The sequence below is a fragment of the Gigantopelta aegis genome, chromosome 9 (assembly GCF_016097555.1).
Source record: "Gigantopelta aegis isolate Gae_Host chromosome 9, Gae_host_genome, whole genome shotgun sequence".
Classification (NCBI taxonomy): Eukaryota; Metazoa; Mollusca; class Gastropoda; order Neomphalida; family Peltospiridae; genus Gigantopelta; species Gigantopelta aegis.
The window spans coordinates 72,303,830-72,316,329 of NC_054707.1; the positions used below are offsets into that span (position 1 = coordinate 72,303,830).

Sequence of the window (12,500 nt, forward strand, 5' to 3'; positions counted from 1 at the left end):
TAAAATATATCTTGCTTTATTCTAAAAGAGTATCCCATGGTATAGCGGCAGCGGATTTCCTCTGTCATTATCTATCTGTCTGTCTGTCTGTCGGTCTGTCTGCCTGTCATTATGTGTGTGTGGTCCTTTTCCGTAAATTATGTCCGACGCCTTATTACCCCCCACCCATCCCCCCTCCCCCCCCAAAAAAAAAAATCAAAATGTAAATGAATAAATGTTTAATACATGATGTGGTTCAGAATTTAACAAGTATATGTATATTTGTGATATCGTATGTTACCCAAATCACTGTCCGTTTAACAGTCAAAATACATGAACCCTCTTTCTATCTAGTTTAATAATTATTTGTCAGTTCATCTTCATTAGTAAAGAACGTGGGGTGTGGGGTGTGTAGGGGCATATAATGTTTTATATATTATTTTAATATCTCGATTTTTGTTTATACTTCTTATATATTTTAATATGTCGATCTTTTATTAGTTTATTTTTAATATCTTGATATTTTATACTCCTTATACTTGGGTGGGTAGGTGAATGGCACACACACACACACACACACACACACACACACACAGATATATATATATATTCATGTATAACTATATAAAAAGCATCGCTGCAGCTACAAAGTGTATATTTTAATACCTCGATTTTTGTTTATACTTCTTATATATTTTAATATGTCGATCTTTTTTTTATTTACTTTTAATATCTCGATATTTTATACTTCTTATATATTTTAATATCTCAATTTTTTTTTATACTTAATTGCTACTACTTTTGGCTAGACAGATGTAAATATTCATCATTTACGTATTGATCGGAATTGGAATATAATAGAAAATACAAAGCTAGCGTCAGCTGGCGTAATCGTACCCACAGCGCAACCTTTACTACGTTTATTAAGAATCAATAAATAATTATGTTTAGTACACATAACGATCCCGTGTTTAGAATGAACAAATCCAGTATTAGTATTACTTCTTGATTCATCGTGTCATAGTTCAAGGTTCATTTTCATTTTTTAAGGCCTAAAACAAATTGTGTGTGTTAACGGGAACCATGCCATACCACTGTGGCTAAAACTATTTTTCTTGTCGGTTGGTCATCTTCCTTTTCCCCGCTATAATACTATCTTCTACTTAACCTTAAATTGTTTTCCATGTGACAGACCAGACCTTTTTAAAATAGTAGCATGCCCCTATTTAAAATATATAATATATCAGTGCCGTACCCTCCGGGGAGGGAGGACAAGGGGCAGTTGCCCCCCTGAGAATCTCACTTTTTAAATCATTTTTTTACGCCAGAAAATAGCATACACATCTCAGGGTTTAATTTGTATAGTGTTTCATTTGTTTATAACAAGAGTCTCCCCGCTAGGATTTTGATCAGGGTACGGCCCTGTATATAGTGAGTACATTAAAAGAGTATTTTGAATATATAAGAAAGATCTACTGTGAGGTAATGTTTTAGAATTTTTATTTTGCGAAGAAATCAGTTAACGTTTATTTCTAGCAAAAATATCACAAACTATATTTTTAAAATCAGACAAATGAAGGTATTTAATTGATTGGTAAAGAGGTTAAAATGTGCCTTTGTTTGCTTATAAGATGAACATTACCTTAGAATATATTATTTGCCAATAAAGATACAGTTTCACACAAACAAATCTCATTTTTATTATCATGAAGATTAAGGTGTTTGACATTTTATTTGGATCCGTAGTGGTGAATGTATTTGTTTTAAAGAAGACCTACTTTACCTAAATAGACATTTGGTACGTTCTCTGAAACACATGTTTTAGGCCTTATTATAATCATTGCTAACTAGGATTATGAGGCAAATAAAGTATTTTGTATCTGCCTAAATGTATACAGTTGAAAACCACGTTTCATCTATAAAATACATAATACACTAGCATGGGAACCGGGGGGGGGGGGGGGGGGGGGGGGGGGGGGAGCATGTGCCCCCATATACACACACTTTGTAGCTGCAGTGATGGTTTTTATATATTTATACATGTATATATATATATATATATATGTGTGTGTGTGTGTGTGTGTGTGTGTGTGTGTGTGTGTGTGTGTGTGTGTGTGTCCCCCAACCACACTTTTTGGCACCTTCCTTCGCCCGTGTAATATATTATACAAGATACAAGACATCAACTTCCAGATGGTTGTGTCAAATTAGTATGGATGTGTTTTTGTCCACCTCAAGGCATCATAAAGCACATCTATTGGAATATAGTTTTTAATGCAGTTATATTGTTTTGTATATTTTTGTTTAGCTCAGAAAACAGTGTTCCATTGAAGTATTGAAGTATATATTTATTAACGGGACTATCCTGAGTTTGCAATATTGTAAGATGTTTGCGACTAATAAAATATTTTAACGACTGAACTAATACATTTTCCAGTTATGAATATCAGTGTCTATATATTCAATGTGTTTCTGATCGTTTTAATATATGTAAGTAGCCCAAATAATTTCGTCTGTTCGAAAAGAAATATATTTTAGAAAATGAAATGAAGTTTGATCTATAGTCTGTCCCATCCTCCTACAAAAATGTTTTTTTTTGTAAATAATTTTACTTTTGTTTGAAGTAAGAAAAAAAGTAAAAGTGTTTTGGAAATAAAAAAAATTTAAATACTATTTTTGTGTCCAATTTAGAAAACAATCTGCTCAGTAATAAATAACTTGTAGTAAATTCCATAGAATGAAAAAAGCGTTCCCCACGGGACGGACTAATAGTACAAGCACTTGGACGATCAGAAATACATTTAATATACAACCACTGATATTTAATGCAGTAAAATGTCTTTAATATGTAATTACAATCGTTAAAATATATCTCTTAGTCAGCACATCGTAACAATGGCAGCAGCATGTCATGCCATGTCATAGGGTTTTACGTGCACATTCAGAACAAGCTGTTGTAGCGCACGCCTGTTCTGGGCACAAGAGCCGGCCTTGGCCGGCTCCTCCGTCCATGACAGGAAAGGTGGGGGGAGGGGAGAGGAGGGACCGCCTGCACTGGCAGGTGCAAGGGAGCACCAGCAGCCCGATCAAATCGGCAGCAGCCATGACTGTCCCTTTAAGTATAGTATTGTATATGACGCAAGGGGGCAAATGGCCCCTCTTAACCCTTCTTACGTGCGTCCATGATATTATATTATGTCAAATTAAAATAAGCAGCAGCTTACAAAAACAAATCGCATGCGTTAAAAGTTGTTTTTACCTTTAATTTTAAAATTGCATTAATAATATTTCAAGTTCATTGTGAGATGATTGTTTAGGTTTTTGTTTTTCTTTGTTTTCCAGTACCACGCATTGGTCACACTCCCGGCGCTTTCACGAGCTTCGCACCTTCGATGACGTCACTAGTGACGCCGTGCAACAAGATGTGTACGTACGCCAGCCACGGCCTCACGTGCCCGTCGTGTTCACCACGCCACGGCTCCGTCTACGACCACCACCTACAGAGCATGCTCAGACCGCCTTACTTCGCAGGTGAATTTTTAGGTATTTATGTGATTAATCGAATCGACTTTTCGCCAGTGGCGTAGAGAGGGGAGGGGGACGGGGCCGGGGCCATGCACCCCCACCTTATTTTGTGGAATATTCCGAAAAAAGCCCCCACAAATTGTCCTCAAACAAAAGGTGAAATCTGCAAATGCACCACCCACAAAACCCCTACCCCATTCCAAAGTGGCATTGGTCCACATTAACAAACTTGGTAACTGAATAAACAAAAAGAGCCAGAATTAATCTCAAAGTAGTTTTACATCTATAAAAGGAGGGGTTTTTTACCGACATTTATCTAAAATGGTTTGTTGTTTTGTTTGTTTATTGTTGTTTTTGTTGTTTGGTGGTGGTGGTGTTTGTTTGTTTTTTTTGTATTTATTTAAGTATTTTTATTCACAACCCTACATTAATCCATTAATACAATATATTGTATACAGAATAAAAAACTAAATATATAAATGACATATTATGTATACAATAATTATCAATTAAAAACATATAACAGCCAAGGCTCGAAACGAACAAGGATCAAAGGCAACTGACACTCAAAATACACAATACATAATATAAACATGTTACCATGGTTTTATTTTCGAAACTGTTTATCTTTTATATAACGTTATTTGTTTTCTGAAGTGTTGATTATATCGTGTGTCGTAGTTATTCTCTTTGAAGCCTATTTGCTGCTTATGTACTGACATTAATATAAATTATAATTGCGTTCATTTTTTGTTTTTATTGAACAAATAAACAATAAATATTGCTTTATTTATATTTTTCGTAAGGATATAGTGAAGTCAATCCATAGGAATAATTTTTTATTTGATTAAAATATGTTGTATTGATTCAAAACAAAAACGAATTGTGGTCAAATTTTACAATCGATTAGGCCCTCTTCTATAAATTAATAATTGACGATAAAAACATAATTTGGGGGTTTGTTATTTATTTATCTTTCTTCTTTCTTTCTTTTTTTTTTTTTTTTTTTTTTTTTTTTTTTGCTATGCTTAGAACAATTTTAAGAGGAAAGAAAAAGATTTCATAATTTTATTTGAAATAATTTTATAATGATGCAGATACATACGAAAAGAAAATGATACTACATACTGCATGTGCACTTATACATTTAAGCAACTATGTTTGACACATTACAGAATGAATATGAAAGACAACTGTTGATTAGAAGGAGTAATATAATGTAAACACAAGAAACTAATAATCTTGCATGCGATTCCGAAATTTTCTTAATATTAACAACCTTCAGCTTAATCACCATAACATAGGTTTTTTTAACTTTATTGTTTACTTTTCGTTTGTTCTAAAATCCATTCATAATATTTCTTCCATTTCTGTCACTGTTAATCCATAGAGAAAACTCTACATGTAGTATTAAATACATGTTATATTAATTTTTGCTAAACTAACTAATGGTTTTAGAAGTATTTTGTGGTGTCATGGGTGGTAAATCTCAGAAATTTTTAGATAACTCTGTAATCCTTATTCGTTTTCGTATTAAATGAGTTTTAATCCAAAACTAAATCTGATTAAAAGAGACACCTGGGTCTACTGTCATTGCATTTAGACATTTTACGTTAGTTCATCCTTAAGATTAAAACACTTATATTCTTAATAAATAGCTGCAATATGGTATTTTTCACACGACTGAATTTTGAACGTGGTTAATACTGCAGATACGGAATTCTGAAATAATCATAATATTGACGCAAGGTGATAGACAGTCACCTTATCCTGAGAGAAACAAACACTCGACGACTATTGTTTGTGTCCAGCAGTCTACACCTTTGACAACACCCTTGACAACACCCATGCGTTGTCCCGTTATGTGATTGATCGACTAACGGACTCTCTATCAAGTAACCGCCGGATTTCGCCGATCAATTCGCCGGCTCTTCACGGATCTTCTGTGGTGTGTGTTCTTTCCTCCGATATTCTTCCCGGCTCTTCAGCGTCAAAGGGTGGGAGATTAACCAGTGTTTTCGTGCTGTGAACAGCCGTATGAATGTCATTACATGTGAAGTACCCCGTCTTTAGCGCCCGGTTGAGGTATGGGCTGACCGAACTCGGTGGTGTTGTGCAATTTAAGATTGGTAGGTGCTAGGTTCGCATGCCGGTACCGGCTCCAACCCACAGCGAGTTTAGCGACTCAGTGGGTAGATGTAAAGCCACAACACCGATTTAGCTTTCGCTAAACACTCACAACTAACCACTGACCCACTGTCCAGATAGCTAAGGTCGTTGCCCAGAACAACGTGCTTGAACCATAACTGGATATAAGCACGAAAATTAGTCAAAAAGAAATGAGTGATACATAGCCTACCGCTGCAATCCTGAATATATTATCTTGTAATCATCCACATTGGCAGGGCAGCACACACCACGACTTTTGATCTACAATTAGGACACATTAAAAATGAATTAAGTTGTCATTAACGCTCAAATTATTTTTTGCCAGGCAGATATATTCACTTTGTACATATGATGTGTTTTTCCAGGCGACAGCTTAATTTTAAGTAAAAATTAATCTCCGGAAATAATTATCTATAAGCAATGCCACCAATACCCAACACTTCACTGACCAATCGCTGAAATTGTACAATAAACCCATTTAATTACTGTTAATAAAATATACTTTGCTAATGATCTATGTTAACCGTTAACGGGCTGGAGGATATTTTACACCACAGATCACACGCTGGGATTAAGAAACACTATACCGAGTCCGCGGTTATCGGATTCACTTGGCGGGGGAAATGAGTTCTGAGTAGTTTTGTGTAACAGATTCAATGTCGCCTCCAGCCATTGTGACCCATACACGCTAAATCGGTGATGGTATCGCTGTTATCACCTCGTTAGTGATGCGATATGAACAGTTACATATTATATACATGCGAGAAATTCGGTGCTTAAGGTTCGAATACCATCAGTGGCATGTTGTTAAACAAAACAAACTTGAACTTTACATTTTCTTCTGAATGCTTATTAATCATTAAAAATGTATTCGTGATAACAGCTGTAAAAACTTTCCCTCGTTAATTCACTGCCGAGTAACGGTTCTATATTGTTATTGTTAGTGTTAAATGTAAAAAAAAGAGAAATATAAAAAGAAAGACATAATATAGATAAAACTATAAAAGGGCTGTTTTTGACATTCTTGCAAGCAGGGACCATCTGGAACCTTCACCAAATGACACCAATGCTGTTTATTCCAACAAAATAGTCGTATTGGATTCCTCTAAATGCTTCTTATCCATTAAGCATGTTGTCATAACTATTTATATGTATATATACATAATAATATACTGTTTTTGAGGTGCACTTACTTTGTCAGGGAGAGAATTAACAACGGGTTTTCCTTTTTTTAAATCGACTTGACTTGTTCAGTCAAATATTGCAAAACTAAACAAAAGTAAAGTAAAAACGAAACAAACAAAAAACATGTTTCTTTGATACTCCATCATTCATTAAACCTTGTAGGTATAATATTGTTAAATTGAAATTAATTCATATAATACATTTATAATTACTACTCGTTCAGTTTCCCCTGTTGAAATGAAGTATTGATTACCATTAGTTATATTCGTACCAATAATTAAGAGAGCGAGAGAGAGAGAGAGAGAGAGAGAGAGAGAGAGAGAGAGAGAGAGAGAGAGAGAGAGAGAGAGAGAGAGAGAGAGAGAGAAGAGAAGAGAAAAAAGAAAGAAAATCTTGTTTCTATAAAACCTAAAACATTTGCTTTGGTCTTTGTAAATCAATATTTTAAATAAACAATTACCATATGATGTTACGTGCACGACTTGTAAACAGTCCGCAATAAACAACTAGTAGAGAAAATCACGTGGGAAAACGAATCATTTTCGACTGCAACCTTTTTTTTTTCTTTTTTTTTAATTCCTTCGGTTCTTTTTTGCCCCTCTTCGGTCGAATTTAATTTGAGAGCAGAGTTAACACGATCCGAGTCATGAGAGGGTATACCCTTAATGAATATTGTCATTACACCCGTAAATCTACCCGGGGTCAAACCGGATTCACTCACAATGGGGGTGGGAGTTAATCAGTATTTCAGAGTCGAAACCACACCGCGTCAATCAATGGAGTACGAGTGTATTGCTTTTAAACTGCCAGCCTCATTCCGAAACGCACCGAACCATCCCGATCTACGAACGCAACGAACGTACCCCGAAGTACGACGATTAAAGGGAAACAACACGCCGTAAAATTGTTCTCCATTTAAAGGACTGATGTCGCCTTAAATTTCATTTTCGGGTACAAAATGGCGAAATGAATTCATTAGGTATGCATAGTTTGGAGTTTAATGTTGCAAGGTATTAAAATTTACTGACTACCTGTGAGTCAAGGGAGTTAATTTAGGATGCACATATAATCGGATAGGTGCTAATTTTAAACGAGTTTGTTTGGAGGTGTTTGAAAGTCGTTCTCATTTCCCCTCTGTTATTGAGTCGCTACTTTGATGTGACTGCATTATTTCTGTTTCTCTTTTTATGGTTTGACGCTGGCAGTGGGACAAAATAAAATCCCATAGACTGGTAGTGTCGTTTGGAGCACAGTTTTGTTTATGTGAGTCTACGAAACCTATGAAACCAAACGTGATATGCTATTAAACATTAATGATGTCTATTCAACAGTGCATGCTTCTTTTAAAAATTAAAAACAACAACGAAAAATAACATGTTTGTGACCGGAAAATTCTGTAGAGTTTATTGTTGGCTAACTAGTAAGCAATGAAGTTGATGGTGTAATGTGTAATGCTACTTAATTGTGAGTCATTCCAAAAATAGTACACGCAAGCAATTTCACACATACGCACAAACGCACACGCACGCACACACATACACTAGACAGTCAACATCACATTGTTATGGATGCTATTGCATGTAAATATATATATATATATATATATATATATATATATATATATATATATATATATATATATATATATATATATATCAATATATATATCAAATCCATCGTTATGGGTGTTACATTTTGAGGGGGGTAAATGTTTTAAAGTGAAGTTGCAGAGAATATTATTTGTATTACTCTTCCCATTATTTGAGTTTTATACAGTTAACACGTTTCTCTCCCAACTTCCATAAAATATTTAAGATTTAAGAATTCTATGTACTAATTAAAAGACCTACCAACTTCCGTTACAGATGTTACACTAAATGAACAAATCTGTTTTCAAGAAGAAAATTTTATCAAAATCCTGTGATGTGTATGGGTAATTTTAATAAAACTTGTATCATATGGGTAGGTGGCCTTAGGTAATTACTGGAATAGAACCTGGTTTTATTGCTTGCTAGATATTAAGTCAATTATGCAGTGATAACTGTTACGGGTGTTACGTTATGGGTGTTACATTTTTGTTCGCCATATTAAAAGCAACATGCCATCTATTTCAGCTCTCATATTTCGAATATTGTATCTGTGTCAAGTTTAAACCAAATAAAAAAAGGTTTTATTCAATCAAAGAAAAATAAAAATTTAAAATAATGTATAAACTTTATTGAAACATATTTATATAGATACATAAACAAAACAACGATGATAGGTTTATTAATATAATCACCAAAAAAAAATGACTTGTTTATACTAAGAGTAGAGAACATTATTTTATTCACCATGGAATTGATGACCTTTCTGAAGTATAGCCGTAGACGTTTGTCGGCAAACAATGGTTGACTTATCTGTGGCTGTATAAGAGTGAATGCTCTGTATCTTGGGGATGGCATTGACTGACTTCCACAGGTCTCGTATAGGGGATCTTTTGAAACATTGATCCATGTCATTTTGTGTTACTTCCTCAACTTCAATATTGATATTGCACATTTTTGCAACCTTAACAAATGAACTTGCATCCTGTACAATCACTTTGCGGGTTCGAACACAGCATTCATCAGTACACTTAATAATACCACCGATCCCATCAACGGGACCTTTACTATGGAAAGAAGCAAAACAATTCCATTCCACTGTGATGCCGAGTGTTGCCTTGATTGTCATCAGAAATCTAAATATGAATTTGTTTTTGAACTGTATTGCTGCTCCATCACTAAATATTTGGATGGTCGTTACATCAGGGTTTGCTTTCAAAACTTTGTGAATGAGAAGTATAATATATGGAACAACAGTTTCTTTAAAATGTGTGAGATTATCGCTGGCAAACACACACGATTTCATACCACCAAAAGTCCACACAGCGGATGTGAATAATGAAATGTGTCTCTGATGCCAGTGAGCAGACTGGATTTCGTCAGCATACACACAGGTATAATTCTCTGAGAAATCAACTTGGTGTACTGCATGTGATGGATCAGTTACATGTTTTACTTCCTCAAAGAATGACGCCTGTTTCCTCTTTATATGGGAATGAATGAGAAAGTTTGGTAACTTTGACTTCAACAATAATATAGCTTCACCTACAGTACCCTGCTGAAATTGTTTCTCAAACTTTGCATCAACCTTGACCCACTGATACCATGAAGCTTCATGATCTCGGGTTATTCTGGTGACCTTCGATTCAAATGCCCCAATAAATAGTTTCCCATCACAACATGTTTCACAGTCATTATTCATGCATGTCTTTGATGTTGCATCACAAACACATCGAGCAATGAAATCCTGTGAATATGGATGAGGCCTTTTTGGACAGACAATCAAGAATCATAATGATATTCTTGTGATATAAACAAAGGCACTGGTTTTTTGGCATGTCGGCTGCTGGAAGCACGTGAATAGGATGGAGTTCAAAACATTGTGTACGCCCAATAATGATTGCAGGGTTAACTTCTTTCAAATATGAATACGCTTCGCCGATTGACATTGTCAGGTGGCGTTTCTGAATTTAAATTTTTTTTCTTGTTTGATTTATCAATAATAATATCCCTTTTACCTGGGGCTTGTCGTGAGATATCATCTCTCTCGAAAAATCTGCAGACAAGACTGATGGTTTCATCTGGCAATTTTGAACATCTGTGGCTGGATGTAGGTTTCGGAATCAAAGTTTCAATTGTAGCCAACTGGCCGACAACACTTTTACGCCTCCTTGGACTTTTTGGAAGAATAACTTTAACTGCTTTTCCAAGTGCTTGTGCAGATTTGTATACTGGCACCTCATTCTGTTCGTTTACCAAATTATTCAGTCTGTCTTTCTGACGTTGCCTGCAGAGCTTCACACGTTGTCTAATTTGTTGTTGTCGCATTTCAATTTCTTTATCAGATGCATTTGCCTTTTTACAGTCTTCTCCTTTTATCTCTTATTCGTTCTTTGTTGAGATAATCAAGTTTCTTGTTGGGATCGCTGCGAATTCTTGCTCGGTATGCAGCTATTCTTTCAGCTGATGTCTTTGGTGGCATGACTGAAAAAAGGCAAAGTAGACTTTAATACTTGATATAACTTCAAACGTTTTTTAGTTGTGGATTGCTTTAAAGTTTGTTTTAACTACACCACTAGAGCATATTGATGTATTAATCATCGGCTAATGGATGTCAAACATTTGTTTTTTGTGACACATAGTCAGAGGAAACCCGCTACATTTTTCCATTAGAAGTAAGGGATCTTTTATACATACTGTCCCATAGACAGGACAGTACATACCATGGCCTTTGATATACCAGTCGTAGAGCACTAATTGGAACGGGGTAAAAGCCCAGTGGTAGACATCCACGGAGGAGGTTCGATCCTGCGACCGTGGCACCTCAAGCTGGCGCTGAACTGACTAGCTAGATCCCGCTCCCTTAGTACCATAATATAAAAGTAAAATTTAAAATATGTTTAAAAGGAAATGTTAGGTTTAATTTATAATGTATTGTGTTCTCCACTGATTGTCGTCTTCCCTATTCAGAAAGGAAAATTGAAAATCATTCATAATTATTAAATATTCAAGAATTATGATGGGTAGAAAATGTTATTGGGGAGATAGGTGAATTATGTAACATTTTGAAAAAAATGTCTTAAAACTGCTTATTATTATTATTAGTAGTAGTAGTAGTATTAGTATTATTATTATTATATAAAATAGGTACTTACTTTGAATACATGTAGCTTGTCACTGGAAGAATGGTGCTTTCTGTATGCTAGTCAGTGTAATAGTGAATAGACTGCCTTGGTGCATCATATTATATATCATTATCAATTTCACCACAGGTGTTTGGTTGACACTTTGACACTGGTGACATCAAGCATGCAGCTGCACTAGTGACTAAACCTTACTTAAAAGTTTTAATGATTGACAAGTGTCACCTTCAGGACTTGCCAAAACAACATGATTTGAAAGAAACATTAAAATATACTGAACTGACATATAAACTGCCTTGTCGTTAAAGGGACTATCTTGAGTGTTTAGATATTTTGTAAAAAAATTCGGCCAATATAACCTTTCATAATTATTATATTGTACTCTATTTACAATTTCTTGCTTAGAATTATAAAATGTGTATAACCAATTCATTTCGGATCATGCTAATGTTTTGTAGTAGATCAGTATGGATTTTTGCACACAATAATTTCATATATATCAGTTTATTTTTTCTTCCAAAAGCCATTGTTGATAGTAAGCTACAATAATGGAAACAACTATATACATTTATACATAGTTATGAATTGAAAATTTATTTTTATGATTTTACTTAAGTAAAAACTTAAAATGACACAATATGTAACACCCGTAACGTTTCAAATATGTAACACCCGTAACGCTGGAAAATCAATTCAATTTGACAGATAATTCCTGAACTCATTTCATATTAATAGTAATCAAGAAAATAAAGAAGAAATAAAATATTGTGTTTCTACCATCTAAACTAAATAATATAACACAGCTTGTCTTCTTTTTCCATTACGGGTGTTACATTGGTCGGGCTACATATTTAGGGTCAAATTAAAAAAAACCCCGTAAATTACTGACATTAATAAAATGTTCTCATGATAA

The 12,500-nt window shown here is 34.6% G+C and overlaps 1 protein-coding gene across 2 annotated transcripts in view; it reads left to right on the plus strand.

The window, feature by feature from the left end:
• Positions 1-12,500, plus strand: part of LOC121381343 (homeobox protein DBX1-A-like) — a 21,311-nt gene that overhangs the window by 3,420 nt on the left and 5,391 nt on the right. Inside the window, exon 2 of one of the 2 annotated variants that reach the window (XM_041510622.1) lies at positions 3,322-3,522. In XM_041510622.1, coding sequence (XP_041366556.1) covers positions 3,322-3,522 — 201 coding nt within the window. The remainder of the gene's footprint in view (positions 1-3,321; positions 3,523-12,500) is intronic. The other variant, XM_041510623.1, reaches the window with a different exon arrangement.